The 20,528-nt window shown below is 41.7% G+C and overlaps 1 protein-coding gene across 1 annotated transcript in view; it reads right to left on the reverse strand.

Annotated features, from left to right (window-relative positions):
* Positions 1 to 12,547, reverse strand: part of chs1 (chitin synthase 1) — a gene marked incomplete at both ends in the record, with an annotated part of 41,157 nt that extends 28,610 nt beyond the window's left edge. Inside the window, 2 exons of the mRNA XM_079496198.1 lie at positions 2,828 to 2,963; positions 12,501 to 12,547. Coding sequence (XP_079352324.1) covers positions 2,828 to 2,963; positions 12,501 to 12,547 — 183 coding nt within the window. The remainder of the gene's footprint in view (positions 1 to 2,827; positions 2,964 to 12,500) is intronic.
* Positions 12,548 to 20,528: the final 7,981 nt, after the last annotated feature.

Genomic DNA, 20,528 nt, shown 5'->3' on the forward strand with positions numbered 1-20,528 from the left:
ATATTTTGCATATGGTGGTTATGACATGTACATAATATATGTTTTTGCTATGTCCTGTATGGGTGTGTCACATATATTGTTACATTATCTGATTTACTGTATACCCTGAAATCTTGAATAAACAAAACTGTAAAAAAAAAAAAGGTTATGGCTCATCATGAACACTAGACGACTCATTTATTACAGGGCAACATCTGCACAGTTATGATGTTATTATGATACAGTAAAGTTGATAGGATGGTGAACAAACACAAACCTAAACCACCCTCACTGTAACAAGCGTTTGAACTTTGAAGTGAGAAGGATGTACTGAGGGACATATCTAGACAGACAGATGCATACATCCTATATTACAATTGAAAACATGTGCCCAAAAGCACGCACAGGAACAAAAGGCACCAGCTACTACGTCACTGACACGCTGCAACACGCTGCAACACACACTGCAACAACACACTAACACGACACAGCCTTACCCTCCGCGTCGATCCACGGCTATCTCCTCATGTCGCGCCGCACGGCCACACTCGACACCAGCCGCGTAAAAATTGTCATCGCACTGCCACTAAAGCCGGCTCCCGTCCACACTCGCAAACAATATCAATATCAATAATAAACACAAACACGCCACAAGCACCGACACCCCCGCCTAATTTGTTGCCACGTCTATGAAAACAAGCCCAGAAAAAATGCCATTCAACACGCTACTTACAACTCGCTTACAATTCGCGGACCTGGCAACACTGCATCCTGTTTTCCCATTGGCTACGGTTGCTTACAACACGCATTTGCACTGCATCTTGGGAGCAACACAGCTTAATGTAGGGGTCACCGATTGCTGTGCTACATCCCCCTCATGTTCTCACCACCCCGTTCGGCTGCACCACACACACTAACCTACAGAATTCTCCACATGCAACACAGGGCCCTTATTGGCTAGCCCCCTCACATGGCGATCCCCACGCTGCAAAACACAGGGCAGCCAGACACACACACACACACACACACACACACACACACACACTCATTCTAACTTGGATGGACAGCGCCGCGATTACATACACAGTTTACCATACGTCCTCTTCTGGGGGCCTGTCCGGCCAGTCCGGGTGGTTTTATACATTCCTTCAAATGTCCGGGGTTTCACACGTATCGCCTGTAGTGTATCGCTACGCTCACAGACCATTCACACCAATGTGTATTACAATGCACGTTCAATGGTTCGTAGTGGCAAAACACTGTGAGAGGTGGACTTTCAGCCCGAACCCCGGAATGTGTATTCTTCATAACTCTGCATGCGCTGCACGCTCACACCACTACCACTGGTCCCGACCGCAGATCAGAGAAAGGCTCGCTGGCTGCTCCGCTGTCTGCAGATAGACAGACAGCGGAGAACTATCTCATCATTGACATGCAGAAAAAGTAGGCTGCTGTTTTCTTAGCTTTGTGACTGACCAATGAGAAGCACATTGTATTGTCTGCAAAGGAACTATGTGTCTGTCACAAATACAAGTTCTGTCCTGCAAGCCCATGTCATGTCAACACAGACAAGGCAGCTGTGCGCGCGGTGAGTCCTGCAAATTATAATGACCCAATATTATTTCGTACAACCTAGCAAAGCATAACATATGATGGTTTGGAGAATAGGCTGGTCTCTCTTTTTACAACAGATAAGCCATTGCATACAGGTTCTCAAACTTCTTAATTTCAAGGACCCCCATAACTCTGAGAGTCAAACCAAATGGACCCATAACAGTCCCATTTCATTCCATTTCTACAGTATCACAGTTAACAGTTATACAACACTCCATTTGGTTACATTTGTACACTCTCACAGTTACAGACCTGTAAGGGTCCATTTGGGTCCATGTGTTACACTCTCACAGTTACAGACCTATAATGGGTCCATTTGGAACCCCCTCAAGGAACCATGAGGGTCCCTGGATCACACCTTTCACAGCCACTGCTTTAAATAAATACATAACTAATACAGAGCATATTTGATCCATTTATTGTTAGGCTATAGATTCTTTTGACATCTCAATTTAACAGAACCGCCCACGCACGGCACATGCACGACGTGCACGACGTGCACGCGCATGAGCACATCCACATCCACATGCACGCGCGCATGTGTCCTTTTTGGTAATTCAGAATATGGTATGCCTACACAGTTACAATAATGCAAACACGCCAATCGCACAAACGACTGCGTCGACACCTGGCGTGGAACAAACGGGACGAACCGAGGCGCATATATGGATAACAACAACACTACACGCGCGCGCGCGCACGCGCTGCAACACAAAACAGCTGCATACAACGCGTGTCACTGTGGACTTTTGTATCTGTGGACTTCTGTATCGCAACGCGGGGCAACGCAACTCTGGGATGAGCGGGCCGAAGGCCCGCGAAATTCTAGTACTGAACATTATACATACAGTTGGGTGCCACCGATATTGTCCCTTATCATTTGACCCATTTAGGCCTGACCTCAAAATTAAAAAAAATCCTTCTAAATCCTCCAGTTTTCTGAAATAAATATTTTCACGATTTTTCAAAAATAGCAGATCTACAAGCTTGTAGCGCGCCACTCGGTGGCGCGCTATGAGCTTGTAGATCTGCTATTTTTCAATAGCTAAATTATAACAATGTTTAAAACACCAAAAGGGGTTCCCGCCCAAAATGGGTTAACTGTCCTTTTGCGCAGATCACGCAAACCTCAGCAATAAGAAAAGGACAATATCGATGGCCTCCAACTGTATCTAGACAGACAGATGCATACATACTGAACATTATACATAATGAGTACATTAGTAATGTTTACCTTAGATACAACTGCACTGGTCCAGACAGCCAAGCCAACTATTACAGCTACCAGATACTGGGCCAGTTGGAAACACCGTCTCTTCTGCTCTTTCTCAGCTCCTATGGGGTTCAACTGGAACGGGTCCCATGTATCTCTGATAGGTATAGATACAGACGCACGCACGCACGCACGCACACACACACACACAAGTATTTTAGCTCCAATTCTAAATGGTACTTTTCTATTTTAATATTTGTAATTGTCACCGGTAATAACGATACACTGATTGCTTAATTGTGACATTCTGGGCAGATATGTTTAAAATAACAATGTTATGATATCAATGCAGTCTTGCAGATATAGATGTTTTATCTTGTTAGGGGCCTTCATGATCACAATTTATTTGAATGAGCACAAATTCAGTGAAAAAGATTCTCTCTCACCTTACAGCTATACATAAAGATATCTCATCTTATGTTCCACTGTGGCAGTCAACAAGGCAAATATGGGCCAATACTGATTTATGGTCGGTATCGTTACACCCCTATTGCTATTTGAACCGTATCAGAAAAATGACCAACACATCAATAGATTGCACATTAGCCTGTTGTTTAGTTAGCAGTCTTATAGGCACATATTGACATATAGGCCTACACTGATTTATTGCAGAGTAACATCTGCACATAGTTATGATGTTATGAGACATCAAGATGATGGGATGGTGACTGCAGTATTATCAGCTAGGCTAGGGCGTGGAGCAGAATGTGAGATCTTTAAGATGTAGGCCTATACGTAACGTGTGTCACTCAAAGAACACACACACACACGGCCTGGGCCGTGGCTCAGCGGTCCAGGCACCTTGGCTGGCAATCCAGTCTGGCAGTGTGCCGCGGGTTCGACTCCCGATCCCGACGGCCTTTACTGCATGTCACCCCCCCCATCTCTCTCCCTATTTCCTGTCAGCCTACTGTCTGTCCCTCCATAAAAAAATATAAAATAAAAGCAAAACACACACACACAAAAACAGATGCCTACAATATAAAAAATAAATAAATATGTAATAGCCAACCGAAAGGACAGCAGCACATTGTATCATAATTATTATGGACCATATAGTCACATGTAGAAGTAATTTATTTTTATTTAAGATTTTTGACTAAATGTCACCCCCACTGGTCCCCTTGGAAAATGGCACCATTTAATTAGGCCACACTGCCACAGCTGTGTGGAAAGAGAAACAGATTTTCGTTCAACCGCTCCCTCTGTCGCGCACACACACACATGCTGCACACACACACATGCTGCACACACACACATGCTGCACACACACGCACGCATGCACCCCCCACAGTGCAGATTGAATGAAAGGAAATAACTTTGTTATTGATTGAATTATTTGGTTATTTGACCTTGGAACCTGCACTTGTTTGTTTTGAAACATTTATAGTTTGTCTGGAGCTTGTTCTTGTTAAGTCCTGCCGTACGGTTCAATTCTTCAAGAGTCATCGATCAACATCAACAAACAGTGAGTAAAACAAGACAGCCCAATTAAGCCAAGTGTGAGCACGAGCACGTTGAACCGTATTCTCTGCCCTGGTGTAGAAAGGCAGAGAAAGGCCCTGAACTACGTGGTTGCTGATCCGGCCAGGGAGGATCAATTGTTCAAGCGTAGGGCTTTGACACTGCATTAAGTTGAAAACAGTGTGCCCCTGCCAATCAGCAAACCTGCTGCTTGATTAGGGATGCATTTTATATACCCTGGCAAACCTGGCCTTGACCATGCCCTGCAAAGTTGGGACGTCATCAAATGAGTACTAAAACAGTCACTCTCAGGAAGCGCTAATACACTAGTGCTTTATCAGCCAGTTTACACAAGATTACCCCACTTGACTTCAGACTTCACCACTTGCACTAACGCATGCACATTTCCCAAGAAATGTGTGGTGGTAGTGTTCCACTCCGGCCGAATGAGTTGTCTGCCCAGCGTCATGCTCAATGGCACATGCCACGGACCTGCAGTGCATGTAATAATACTCAAGTAATCAAGTCACTGTTTGGGGTAGCCGCAATTTGCAACTCGCAAGATTTTTGGGATGAATCTAGAGTTGCAATACCCTCCATTGACTCCCCACTCATCCAATTTGGTTTGCGATCTGCTTGTCTTAAACAACGTTAAACTCACCAACATTGCAGCTGTAGTCCAAGCTTGAATTATCCTCTTTCAATCTGCCGAGCTTGTTTCTCATAAAAGTCCACCGTAGACATGTTATGAGCTACTTTCTGTCGAGACATCCTCTGCAGGTGATTCTTTTTCTAAGTGTTGCAGTTTGGAAGCACTCGTCGTATGTCACTGAACGGCCCTGCGTACCACCTGTTTCGAATTTGCACATAATGCAGGAGGCAGCAGCGCGACCCGTTAACAAAAACGAGTGCTTCCAAACTGCAACACTTAGAAAAAGAATCACCTGCATAGGATGTCTTGACAGAAAGTAGCTCATAACATGTCTACGGTGGATTTTTATGAAAAACAAACTCGGCAGATTGAAAGAGGATAATTCAAACTTGGACTACAGCTGCAATGTTGGTGAGTTTAACGTCGTTTAAGACAAGCAGATCGCAAACCAAATTGGATGAGTGGGGAGTCAATGGAGGGTATTGCAACTCTAGATTCATCCCATTATAAAAAAATCTAGAGTTGCAAATTGCGGCTATGTTTGGGGTAATCTCTCAAGAACAGATTCCGAGCTATGCTACTGAATCTGTCAGCACAGCAGGGCCATTCAGAATTTGTATACATTGTTGATAGTGCTCCAACACTTGGAAAAGTAATCACCTACACAGAATGTCTTGACAGAAAGTAGTGCATGTCTACGGTGGACTTTTATGAAACAAACGTTTGGCAGATTGAAAGAGGATAATTCAAGAAATCTAGTGTTGCAAATTGCGGCTAGGATTTCTGGGGACTAGCATTAGGTACAAATGTTCAGATCTCAAAGCTCACAACGTGCCACGGTGCCATATGCTTGTTGTAGTCCTTGAGAACTATAGCCCCGTTTGGAACCTCACCCTCTGCTGTTGGCTCCGAGAAGAAGATGTTCCGAATAGAGATATCCATGCATAGGACAAAATGGGGCGGGCCCTCCAAAAGCAGTGGCGAAGTGTCGTATCCAAAAAGTAAAGGTATTTATTTACGAAAGTAACATTTTTAGAGCGGATGAAACAACCGCTTAAAGTCAGCACCCAGTCAACACCCGTCCTCGCATGCGCAGTACTGCTTCCGTAAGATTGCATTGGGAAAACATGGTACTGGCTGACTTCATAAGCGATGTAAGCGGTTGTTTCACCCCGCTCTAAAAACAAAATTACTTTCCGGACCTACGTTTATCATCTGTAGCTCTTCTGAAATTACTTTTTGGATACGATACTGTGAAAGGGGTTTTCACCACTGCTTTTGGAGTGCTCGCCCCACCTCATCTCGGAGATAACAGCGGAGGGTGAGGTTCCAGACGGGGCTATTGAGAACTGAGTATAGGATTTAAGTAGATAACGTAGCCCTAATACGAACCCCTCCCTCCTACAGTATCTATCCCACCCACACTGTTGGGATAAAGTAGACCTTTAAGCAGTTAACCATCACTTCTAAGAGTGTGCAGTTGTGCACCCTAGCTGTGCTCAAGCAAGGTCACAGAGAGACAGAAAGATTTCTATATAGTGTCTGAAAAAGTAGAGACACGTCAGAATTCTCCAGGATAGGCAAGCCTTCTGTCCTGCTTCCAGTGGCGCCCCGATCAACGGACTGATATGAGCGAATCTGATTCGTGATGTAACAGGTCGTATTTGCTATCATCTCTGCCTTTGCTGTTCATATGCATATCACATGACCATTCATTTTGGGATAAGTATCCCGGGAAATCATTAAATATATGATTCCATGACTTATGTTTACTGCCTGTTTATTGGACTATCTGATAACTCTCTCACGATGTTAGCGCATCAACACCCGACCCCAGTCCAGCGTAACAAGAGAGTAATTACAGTGATTGACGTACATTCGCCCTTGGTGGTAGTTTGGGTGACTATGCCCTTCCTTATTGGTCTGCCAATGTGATGTTTCACGTTTGACTTTGATATCACCATAGCAACTATCCAATAATACTGCCCTGCAGTTATTAAGCTAGAGCAGCACTCTACAAGCTCAGTGCAGTCAGATTTCACCCCACTGGACGATTTCACTATATCATCACAGCGAAATTTGCATATATTATTTACATATATTATTGATTTTTCTTTACACCATAGTATTTTCAAAGCAATTATTCACATATATTTTCCCCCCCACACCCACATGGCAGCACAAACACTAAACAAAATCTTCAAAGAAACATCAGGATATGTCCATAAATACAAAGCAATCAAGTATCACCCTACAGCTGACTACTCCAATTAACCACTAGAAATGTGCATCTCCTAAATTGTGCAGTCCACACTCCACACCCACACGCAGATAGATCTATGTTGCATTTTGTTATCCTGTTTATTCTTGTTCTCCTCACACTGTAATAACTTAATTACCCTGTTGATAGGAGGCTTGTGTAAACTATGGTAGCTCAAAGAAGCATACATTTGCACGCTTGGCAGACTGACCGCGTGAGTTAGCCTACTGTTGCGTGAGTAGCTGCTACACTCTTGATAATAATGTCATTCTCAACCAAACCATTTTCAACATGCAACAGTCCCCACATTTGCAATTATGTTTTGTTGATAAATGTCAATTTATTAATTTTTTTGATTTCCGTTAGTTAGTGTCCGTAGCCCAATTACCGGTAGATTCCTGTCGTGGGCATGAGTAGAGCCACTGGTGTGATGTGTTAACATTTTGTATAATTATATTCTCAAGAAAACCTTATTTATACTATGTATTTTATTTAGTTCCTAATAGTGTGTATGTCAAGGAGCACTCATTACCATTTGTTTTATCTTAACCACTAGTTAATTGACCTGCGTCCCCTTTTACGGGTCTCATCCGTTTTTGACATGTAGTGATGTCGTATATCTGCTATTTGTTTGGCCAAATGTTCACCTATTATGACATGCCAAGAATACTGATGTATTCATCAGTTCATGCAATTAAGTATAGTTATACTTTTAAACGCTTATTGTTGTTTTAGGCTCTTCTTTTTTTATAGAAACAGCAGACCATTTACAATTTAGCTGAGTTGAGTTGTACAGTAGTGTGCTGCATGGCTGCTTCGGAGTACACAATTTGTGGTTTTACATTACTAGATCCAAGCAGTTTGGGCCGCTACATTGCTCCACTGATCCAATATGCCCATACGGAGATCTCCGTATCTGTGTATCTCTGTATCTGTTCATTTCCCCTCTGTAAATGTAATTTTGACCAACACTGTTGACACTTTTTGACAGAGGTAGCCTTCTGAATCATCATTAGTTATTGCATTACACACTCCCTCCTATCTGGCCACGGTGACATAGACTGCATGCTATCAACTTTGATACTTTGTTCCGCATTCCACATTGTTCCATATTCAGTTTCACTTTCACATTCTGGGAAGACAGATTCAATGTCAATGAATTATAAGTACCGTAAGGCATTTTTGAATTGTCTTGTGATCATTATTATGCTTAGTTGCTTACCTAAGCTTGATTCTAGGGTTCTTACATGGCCATGTTCCTCTAACGACAAGTACAGCAATTTACATTTTTACGATTTACATTACGCACACTACACACACACACACACACACACACACGCTCGCACACGCATACATACATACTGTACATACATACATACACACACACACACACACACACACACACACACACACATACATACATACATACACACACACACACACACACACACACACACACACACACACACACACACACACACACACACACACACACACACACACACACACACACACACACATACATACATACATACATACATACATACATACATACATACATACATACATACATACATACATACATACATACTTATAAGGTATGCCATCTGGTGGCTAATGAACCAAACACACATTCTCAGAAGTTGAAGCAGTTTTAGAGGACCCACTTTTAGGCCAGTGCAACAGAGCATGCTTTTGCCTTTTTTTAAAACATTACCCATTTTAACCAAATACATACATACATACATACATACATACATACATACATACATACATACATACATACATACATACATACATACATACATACATACATACATACATACATACATACATACATACACAAGAAACACTTTCCTGGGGTTTTTATGTGTGTAATATATGTTTTTAGATATTTTAGTCATGACCAAAATTTGTCATGAAAATGTGGTCTCACTTCCTTGCTGTCAAACATCCATGCAGCCTCCCTCCTCTCCACAAGGCAGTGCACCACCAAAGCATTGGTCATTGTAGGATTTCAGCCATCCAGTCAAACCCTACTCAAACACACAGACTTCATTATTTTTCTGGCCATAGGGTGCAAATTTAAATTTGTGCTACTGTTATCTACAACAAATACTATTAACATTGAGTGACTGCAGTTTCTTCCAGCAGTGAAATGTCCCTTTTACATCCCTTTTCTCTAGTACTCGTGAGCATTTTGACGGGGGGGGGATACACTGCAGCGTTTACATTAGCTACATAATTTATATTTCAGGCCAAAACGAGATTTGGATTTGGTGTAGTGCAGGTCGGATTTGGAGTGAAAAAAGGAGGGGATAAAGTACGTTCCCTGTGGCATTACTGTCTACAGCCATTAATGTGGGATGGCAATAAAAAGCCAATAAATGAATCACTGCCATGCGGTGAAATTAACCATTTCCTTTGACGGCATAATCATACCAAACAGAAACCTGTTGATCCAGTACTTTTATTACGAGTCGGACAGATATAATTTTATGATAATCATTCCCTCAATACTTTATATAAACTGGAGTGTCTGAAGTGGAGCAGCTGCGGTGCTTAAACCAAAATGGGTAGTGTGGTGCAAGTGTTTATTTTTTTATTTTTTACTATAACCGTTTTAAAACTGCATAGTTTAATGTGATTTCTACAAACAGTTTGTGAATACCACTTTGAAACCCATTTGCACTTGACATGAGAAAGTGTCCTGGACTTTTTCTAATGTCATACTTTGTAAGTGCGCATTGCGTTTTGTCGCTATGATTGTTGTTCCTGCGATCAGGGCATGGTTGTAAAACAGAGCTTGCTCTCATCTGACCTCCCCTGAATTAATAACAGTGAAATGAAAAGTGTCTCCTGGGTGCGGGGAGTGATAAAAGGAGCAGCGGTGTGATAACTGATATAACAAACAAATTAAAAACAAAACAGATGGAGGACAGTCTTAACCAGCAACCCTATATACCACTGTGTAGGACAAATAACAGAAATGGACGATATACAAGTTCAGCATGACTTGTAGATTAGCTATTTTGAATTGTTAACCGCTTATAACCTCTATAATGCTTGTAGATCTTCTGTTTTTTAGATGATAGTTTGCCTATTTTGAATAGCCAGAATTGGGATGCTATAGTGTTCAAGTGGTTTAATTTTGTGATATCAACATCAACAATATAAATATCAAACATATCAGACAGTCTACATTTCCCAAAAGGAAGGATGTATTTCATTCAGCCTGACCAGAAGGATAGGCCTAAAACATAATCCGTCCTTGGAGTGGAGTAAAAGTACAAATGTTTTGGCATCAAAATGTACTTAATGTACCTAAATTAAAAGTACTCCATTAACGTTTTCAAATGGATACAAATCTTTGGAAAATAGCACCTAGCATCTACAAGCACAATGTGTCGCATTGTGGCGCATTGTGAGCTTATAGATCAGCTATTTTCAAATAGCTGAAATGTATATAGGGCTGAATGGCATGCATGTTTTGTAATAATGATCCAAATCAATCAAAGTAACTAAATGACTAAAGTTTTCAAAAAAATGTAGTGGAGTAGACGTACAATGTATGGAAATTGGAAATACTCAAAGTAAAGTACAACTAACTCAATATTGTACTTAAGTACAGTACTTAAGTAAATGTACATAGTTTCTTTACACCACAGCAGACAGTCTACATTTCCCAAAATGAAGGATGTATTTCCTTCAGCCTGACCAGAAGGGCCTATAAAACATATCCTTACCATCATGAGTGGCATGGACCCCACACACACACACGCGCACACACGCGCGCGCGCACACACACACACACACACACACACACACACACACACACACACACACACACACACACACACACACACACACACACACACACACCCCTATACACAGGTAAAACCGGGTCCATTTCAGACCCGGTTCCGACATTGCGGATCCGGAGCCGGTTCCATCGTTTTTTTATTATCGGTTCCCCAAACGGTTCTCATCAGTCGTCATTTAGCTCCGCTCTGTCTGTGCAAGTGTGCATGCAAGCTGAGCCTGGGGTGACGTCACCCCACCTACATGAGTAAGTAAGCCTGGGACCGAGGCTAGTGCATGAGTGAGTGGGGTCGGGGAGGATACGCCCACTGTTCTGTGCATTCAGCGACCGCCGCGGAGCGAGTGGGACTGGGACAGTATGTCGAAGAGATCTCCAAAGTGTGGTTAACAGAGAGGGAAATGACTCTGAGGCTGAACACGCAAGTGCAATAAATGTGATGCTATAGTTCCCTGGCTGCAAAGGTTGTTGCAACTTGTACCAGTTGCAGTTTTGCACCACGTCCACATTGAGGAAACAATTCACGAGAATAATCTAGGGCTAGGCACATCGCGTTTGTGAGCCATGCGGAAAGCCGTGACTGCACTCCCCGCAGCTCCACCACAGCCGGCGGGGGATGATGATGATGCAAGGCTGGTTCACTTTCCCCAGGCTAGTAACGTAATAGAAAATAAAAACTACTAACGTCTACAGAGCTTTTCATTAGGCGTATTGTACAACTGTTGTTAATGGTGTTAATTTAGAACGCCAATGTCTTTCTGTCTGATATTTTATGAATCACGTTAACTATAGAGCCAAATCAATTTGTCTGCACTTATTTTTTACAATTTATAAGCAACTCAACTGCTTTTGATTTGGCTCTAAATTAATCGCGTGGCTGTTGAGAGCCCAGCGTTTAGGTGCATATACCTCCATAGATTGATTAACAAAATGAGAGCCAACCCTTGATGTAAACATAATTTTCCCTATCTGTGCCATAGAGAGCATTCACAACTTGCAATAACAGACAAATAATCTGGGTAGAAATTATCTAATTATAAGTAGGCTACTCTCATTACTGTAAAAGAGTAGCCTTTTCATTTATTTGTACCCTTGTATTCATTCTAAAAGTAATACTTTACTTTTGGTAAAGCAGTGCAATCTGGCTGGCATTGGTTAGGTCATACTGAAATGGTTATTGTTATGATGTCACATTGTGTACATTTCACAGTTGACATATGTAACTCAGTAACTGTTTGTTTAGGGACAGTATCTACTTGGTTAGGATATTTTAGTGCTCTTACCGGTAGTTTCCAACCCTGAAAATAATACTCTTACTCTTAATTTCTCTACATTTTTGAGTACTTGTACTTTAAATATGATATAAATCTTGAGATATTAAGGAACAATATAACGATATAAGAAACAAATACACTTAACAACGTTTAAGAGTCCTTACCTGTGTCTCGTCTCTCTCTTTCTCCCTCGCTCCTTCAGTTCCTCCATGTTGTTCTTTTACTCCACTGTACAATATGAATGTACTGTGTAGCACTATAACCAGACAAGGGAAGTTAGTCAACTTTTGCTGTCTTTGCTGATTTGCCTACAATAATATAACACACTTGATATGAAAAGTGTGTTATATTTTAAAAAACAATCTAACAAACCAAAAACCAAACCAATATAACCAAACAAAACAAAAGACAAACGCACACAACAACATATCACTTCATTGTTCTCAGCGTTGAGCCATGTGCTGTAGAAACAATAATGTATCAATACGTACCGTATGGTAAAGTGGTTGTAATGAAGCGTGTGGTCGATATGATAGTCTTCACAAAAGCATTATAACGCTTTGCGTAAGATGTTGGCCTCAGTTGAACTCCCACGGATTTGATAAATGTCTTCCAAATCTATTTATGATTACGATTATTCCTTTATCCCGACTAGAATGAAATCCTCTAAACTAAGCGGTGAAATGCATGTTGTGAAAAGTTGTCAAAAGGAAGTCCAGTTTCACCGACTGAAATGTCTCCATCTGTCTATGCTTACTGGAGCATGAAAGGACACTGTTCACCTGTGTGTGTGTGTGTGTGTGTGTGTGTGTGTGTGTGTGTGTGTGTGTGTGTGTGTGTGTGTGTGTGTGTGTGTGTGTGTGTGTGTGTGTGTCAGGTGTAAGGCAGCATTGCGTGACAGCAAGGCTTAGACAGGTGTGCGTGCGTGCGTGCGCTCGTGCAGGCGTGTGACCAATCAAAGTGTGTCAGTGGTCAAAGATATCGAAGTCTCCTGGTTTTACAAGTGGCAATAAAAAAAGTCCAAGGATCATTCCTCAACTCCTCACCCCCACACCACACCTGTTGATGCTTCCACACAAGAACACACACTTCTGTTTCCTTTATGACGGTGGCATAAGTGTTGAGATTGTCTCAACCCCCCTACTTATTTACCCAGGGGGGTAACTAAGCTATAGGGTGCTTATTTTCAGTCATGCTCCGCACGCACGCTCCGCACGCACGCACGCACGCACGCACGCACGCGACGATGACATTGCTACAAATAGAATTTATGAGTTGTATTGGTTGTGTCTGTCGCCTGTGCATATAGCCAGGTGGCTGCTCAGACCGATGTGCGATCCGCAGACTTTGTCACAGGAGGGGCAGGGGAAGGCAGCAGTGTTGGTCGGTGGTCCTTTGGCACGTTGGTGCCTCTGTGCAGTGTGCACGCCGCTGTACTCTCCTCTCTGTAGACTAATGTGGTTCTTGTACTGCTTTTTCTAGCCCCAGCAGTCCTTTGACCCTCTATAGAAGCTGGTCATAGAGTATCTGTCGGGGTAGACGGTATTGGCTGGCATACGGATCACATCATGCAGCCCGGCCCATATGAGGTGTTTTTGGCCAAGGAGCGCTGTGATGCTGGGTGTGTTGGTCCGGTCATACATTTCAATATAGGGCACCCTGTCTGCCCAGGTGAGACCCAGCTGGTTACTTTGGAGGCAGAAGATGTGGAAGGCCTCTAGACCAGGGGTTCTCAACCCGTGGGTCGCGACCCCTCGGGGGGTCGCCAAATTATTTTGGGGGGTCCCCAAAATATAAAAAAAAAAAAAAAAGGATTTTTTTTTTTAAATTTTTTTTTCACGATTTTTCAAAAATAGCAGACCTACAAGTTCATAGCGCGCCACTCGGTGGCGCGCTATGAGCTTGTAGATCTGCTATTTTTCAATAGCTAAATTATAACAATGCTTAAAACATCAAAAGGGGTTCCCGCCCAAAATGGTTTAAGGTTATTGTAGCAGTCAATTTATATTGGGGGTCGGGAGGGGGCGGGGCGGGGGTCCCGAGACATTGCCAAAGCATTTCCGGGGGTCCCCGGCCAAAAACGTTGAGAACCCCTGCTCTAGACTGTGTATGTGCCTCTGGTGTCCATGGGTTTCTGAGCTGCAGTATAGAGCAGCATGGAGAGCTGCCTTAGTGCAGATGGTGAAGTTCCTATTCTGGAAAACCCCTGACCTTTATAGCCTTAATTCCAAAGGCAGCAGAAGCCAGGCCAATGCAAGCCTGGACGTATGTGTACAGACTGTATGTAAACCCTTTTATACATCATTGTATGGCTCACATACAATACAACACACATACTGTAGAGCGCCGCTGTCCCGCCCCCTACCAGGGCCCAGGAAAGATTTCCCGTTAATTTTCCTCATAGACATTTCAAAAAGTATTTATTTAAAGACCTTTTAAGCCTTGTACAAAGCCAACTCGAGTTGTGACAAATCATGACAACAAACGCAATTTTTTCGGGCCGAACAAAAAATTAGAAAGAAGAAGAAAACGGCAGGTTACAACACTTTTGTTGTTGTTTTTTCTTCTTTGTACTTATTTGTTTGGTCCAAAATATTGTGTTTGATGTCGAGTTGGCTTTGTACGACGCTTATAAGGTCTTTAAATGAAATGTCTATGGGAAAAATGCATTGGGAATTATTTATATACTATAAAACAACGTATAATTTTGACTCATCAAAAATAATGTTGCTTTACAAGGATATAGGATTCTCAGCATGCCTCGGCGAGTCGGCATGCAGTGCATTATTGTTCTATTATCGTGTTATTGTTCGCCTGTTATTGTTATACTTGAGTATAAGGTCTGAGGAAGAGCCTCGAAACGTTACCAATAAAAATACCCCACGAGGGGGTAGCAGCATTCTGGTGTGCATGTTGATTTTATTGTTATTTCATGTTAAGTTTTGATCCAGCACACCCAGCCTATATAGCAGGACAAGATGTGCGTGCCTTTGGCCACTTTGTGACACCTTTTTCATTGTTGCCATGGGAATGAGGGGACGTATGTGTTGTTGTGAACTTGTGATTAATGTTTCATGTCAGTCTATGTTATAAGAGCCGGGTTCTCCAGACATTCTCCACCAGTCACAAGAGAGACAATAATGCAGCAATAATGCAGTCATAACCTCTTCCCACTCACTGGGAACATGGCCTCGGGTAGGCCAAGCTGAAGGGCTAATATGGCTGGTGATGTCACTGCACGTGACCCTGTGGGCTGGGTGGCACCTGGCTGTCAGCAGGGAGTGTAGAATGAGTAGATCGTGGACCCAAAAATCTGGCATCGCTTGGGCTGATATTTAGACTGCACGCTGAATGACATGCGTCAGGCCCTGATATTATCCATACAGAATCCTGACAGGCAGCCCCAACCTGATGTCTCCTGCACTGTGGTCATGCACGAAGATGCAGATTTGGACTGTATAAGGAGAGCGAGCAACAGATCCTCAGAAGCTAGTTCTGGCTGGCTGACATCCAGGTTGAGAAGTGCATCATCAGATTCTGAGGGCCCGCCTCCTCCATACGAGCTCAGTGGCGGTGGCCCTGACTGTGGCAGTGCCAAAAATGTCACAGTCTGATTGTCTGATATTAACTGCCCGACTGCGCCAACCCAGGTTCAAAGTCAGGTTGAAGTTGAACCCGGTCAAATGGTCCACAGTATAGCAACAGGCATGTTATTCTCAGGCTGGCTCTGCCTTCCTGTTCTCGACCAGGCACTTGGATTATAGGCAACATAAAACAAAATCAATCAAAAAATCTTTTTTTTTTTAATTGCCAAAATAGCACATATACAAGTCATACTGTACATGCCTGGGCGACAGTGGCTTAGGGCAGGGGTTCTCAACCCGTGGGTCGCGACCCCTCGGGGGGTCGCCAAAATATTTTAGGGGGTCCCCGAATTATTTTCAAAAAAAGAAAAAGAAAAAAGATTTCTTTTTCTTTTTTAAAAATTCACGATTTTTCAAAAATAGCAGACCTACAAGCAGATCTACAAGCTCATAGCGCGCCACCGAGTGGCGCGCTATGAGCTTGTAGATCTGCTATTTTTAAATAGCTAAATTATAACAATGCTTAAAACACCAAAAGGGGTTCCCGCCCAAAATGGTTTAAGGTTATTGTAGCAGTCAATTTATATTGGAGGTCGGGAGGGGGCGGGGCGGGGGTCCCGAGACGTTGCCAAAGCATTTTCGGGGGTCCCCGGCCAAAAACGTTGAGAACCCCTGGCTTAGGGGTAGAGTGGCCGGAAGAACAGCTGGATGGGAACCATGAGGTTACCCGTCATTGTGGTTTTTTGTCAGCAAATTTCTGTTTTAGTTTTAGTCATAGTCTCTTGAATAGTTTACATTTAGTTTTAGTCACATTTTAGTCACCTGGAATGCTTTAGTGTTAGTCTAGTTTTAGTCAACTAAATATCATAAGATTTTAGTCGACCCCATCTACAGTTGATTTAGTCGACTAAAATGTATGTGTATAAAATGTATTTTAGTCGGGCCTTGATGTCCATAATGGTTGATTTTACACTTGCTGAAAATAGCAGATATACAAGCTGTAAAATTACTTATACTGAATCTCTTGTCCACTAGTGCTTTCTAACATTTTAGTTTAGTTTTTGTTGACAAAATCGACAGTATATCATTTAGTTTTTATGTAGTTTTCGTCAGTGAAAAAAGGTAGTCGACGAACATTTTTTGTCATAGTTTTAGTCAATGAAAACAACACTGTAACTCCCCCAGAGTTACAGTGTCGAAGTGTCCTTGATGTAATGTACAATCTACGTAAAACGCCTTGGATAAAAGGTGCTATATAAATGCACCATTTACCATTTAACTGAGAAGATATTTGTGCCTACCAGCAATAGGCCCAATGTGTGTGTTTCTGTAGATAGCTCGTACATTAATTATTAATGATTAATATATCACACATTAGAATTCAGAATGGCCGCATCATGCCGCACATTATTCACTGCACTGGTTTAATCATGTGATGTCCCTACACAGGTGTAGTGCACCTGCATAACCACTAGGTGTCTATACAGGGCTTTGGTTTCACTTGACTCCACAAGCTCTCTCTCTCTCTCTCTCTGTGTGTGTGTGTGTGTGTGTGTGTGTGTGTGTGTGTGTGTGTGTGTGTGTGTGTGTGTGTGTGTGTGTGTGTGTGTGTGTGTGTGTGTGTGTGTGTGTGTGTGTGTGTGTGTGTGTGTGTGTGTGTGTGTGTGTGTGTGTGTGTGTCAACTGTCAAGGTTTTAATAGTTTGGGATTCTTCATTATAGTTTAGTTTTACTTAGTTTTGCCCATTACTTTTCCTAATTCAGTTAGTTATAGTGTGCGTGTGCGTGTGCATGTGCATGTGCGTGTGCGTGTGCGCACGTGCGCGTGTGCGTGTGCACATAACCAAATGTGGTGTAACACTGCACTGTGTGCACAATCTAAACTACTAATTTGGGAGTCAATGTTCTTGCTAAACCAAGACCTATACATCAATTGGGAAGCAAGAAAAACAAATAAGCAGAAAAAGAGGTTGCTGGCAAGAGCTTTGGACTCAAATAAAAATGCTGGCTATGACTAACGTTTTCCATTCAGCTCACAGTTACAGCTTGTGTTAATGTTTAAATAAATATAAAAAAAGATAAATAACCTTTTTATTCATTCAACTGCATTTCTATGCTGTGGTTTCTCATATAGGTGTTTGTATATGCTTTATGTAGCAGAGTGGTTCTACAACAAGCCAGTGCATTCATTATGTGGTTTCAGAATACCCCTTGTATTTGTATACTTACAGAGTACCTGTATAAACGTTCTCACAGTACCCAGTGCTGTACCCACTATCATGACTGAGCGACTAGATATAGGGAGATAAGTCATCAGAAACTGCTGACTCCAAATGGAGTTCTATTGTACACATCCCCACTTGCACAAACGTGATGCTCGGCCAAAATTGGTGAAGCAGACAGGTCGGGTTGGCCTATCAAGGAAGCTGATGCCTACACCCCCCCCCCCCCCCCCCCCCCATCCTCCACAGATCCGCGGACAGACAGATATTTGTAGTTTTTCGGTTCTCAGAAATGGCGAACGACGGAAAAGACTACATATAGCCTAAATACAAATACATAGCCTACTCGGTTATGCTTATGTCTATTATATATTACGCATCCAAGCAACAGATCATTCAAATCAACATCTTATCTTTCTTTTGTGTTGTGTTGAAAAATGTTGGGCACGTGGATATTTTATTTGAGGTTTGACACTATTGTAATTGATTTCACATGAAAAACAAGGCATTTTCTATTCATACACAAGCTTTGGTCCAATGAGTTTGAGCGGACAATCCGGACATGGACATCCATAAACATTCACGGACAAAGACGGACTGATACGTAACATCAGACGTGCAATCAAAAAGCTGTGTAAATGCCCATATGTACAAAATATGAGCGGAAACAAGTTTAGTTGTGTTTAATTAGGCAGGAACAGTTACAATAAATTCAGAAAGCATATTGATGAATAGCTGTAAAATATTATTGTGTTGATATATTCTACAGTTTGCCTAAGCATTGTGTCTCAGTCTGGGCATTTGGACCTGCTCAGAATGTAAGTTGTGAACACTGTTACTGTACCTTTAACACTGTTACTGTACCTTTAACACTGTTACTGTACCATTACCACTGTTACTGTACCATTACATTAACACTGTTACTGTACCAGTAACACTGTTACTGTACCATTACATTAGCACTGTTACTGTACCATTAACACTGTTACTGTACCATTACATTAACACTGTTACTGTACCATTACATTAACACTGTTACTGTACCATTACATTAGCACTGTTACTGTACCATTAACACTGTTACTGTACCATTACATTAACACTGTTACTGTACCACTACATTAACACTGTTACTGTACCATTACATTAACACTGTTACTGTACCATTACATTAGCACTGTTACTGTACCATTAACACTGTTACTGTACCATTACATTAACACTGTTACTGTACCATTACATTAACACTGTTACTGTACCATTACATTAACACTGTTACTGTACCATTACATTAGCACTGTTACTGTACCATTAACACTGTTACTGTACCATTACATTAACACTGTTGCTGTACCATTAACACTGTTACTGTACCAGTAACACTGTTACTGTACCATTAACACTGTTACTGTACCATTAACACTGTTACTGTACCATTAACACTGTTACTGTACCATTAACACTGTTACTGTACCATTAACACTGTTACTGTACCATTAACACTGTTACTGTACCATTACATTAACACTGTTACTGTACCATTAACACTGTTACTGTACCATTAACACTGTTACTGTACCATTGCATTAACACTGTTACTGTACCATTACATTAACACTGTTACTGTACCATTACATTAACACTGTTACTGTACCATTACATTAGCACTGTTACTGTACCATTAACACTGTTACTGTACCATTACATTAACACTGTTACTGTACCATTAACACTGTTACTGTACCATTACATTAACACTGTTACTGTACCAGTAACACTGTTACTGTACCATTACCACTGTTACTGTACCATTACATTAACACTGTTACTGTACCATTACATTAGCACTGTTACTGTACCATTAACACTGTTACTGTACCATTACATTAACACTGTTACTGTACCATTAACACTGTTACTGTACCATTAGCACTGTTACTGTACCATTAACACTGTTACTGTACCATTAGCACTGTTACTGTACCATTAGCACTGTTACTGTACCATTAACACTGTTACTGTACCATTAACACTGTTACTGTACCATTAGCACTGTTACTGTACCATTAACACTGTTACTGTACCATTAACACTGTTACTGTACCATTAGCACTGTTACTGTACCATTAACACTGTTACTGTACCATTAGCACTGTTACTGTACCATTAACACTGTTACTGTACCAGTAACACTGTTACTGTACCAGTACATTATATTGTGGTAACGTTACATTAAATAGACGAGTGTTTGTTGACCCCGTAATGTATTTATACATTATGTCAATAATAAACACTTATTGGAAAAAAGAAGAAAAAAAAAAAAAGAATGTAAGTTGTGGATAAAAGATTGGTAGTCAAAGCAAAAAAAAGTGACTGTAGGGAGGTGT

Source organism: Electrona antarctica (assembly GCF_951216825.1).
Source record: "Electrona antarctica genome assembly, chromosome: 3".
Taxonomy (NCBI): Eukaryota; Metazoa; Chordata; class Actinopteri; order Myctophiformes; family Myctophidae; genus Electrona; species Electrona antarctica.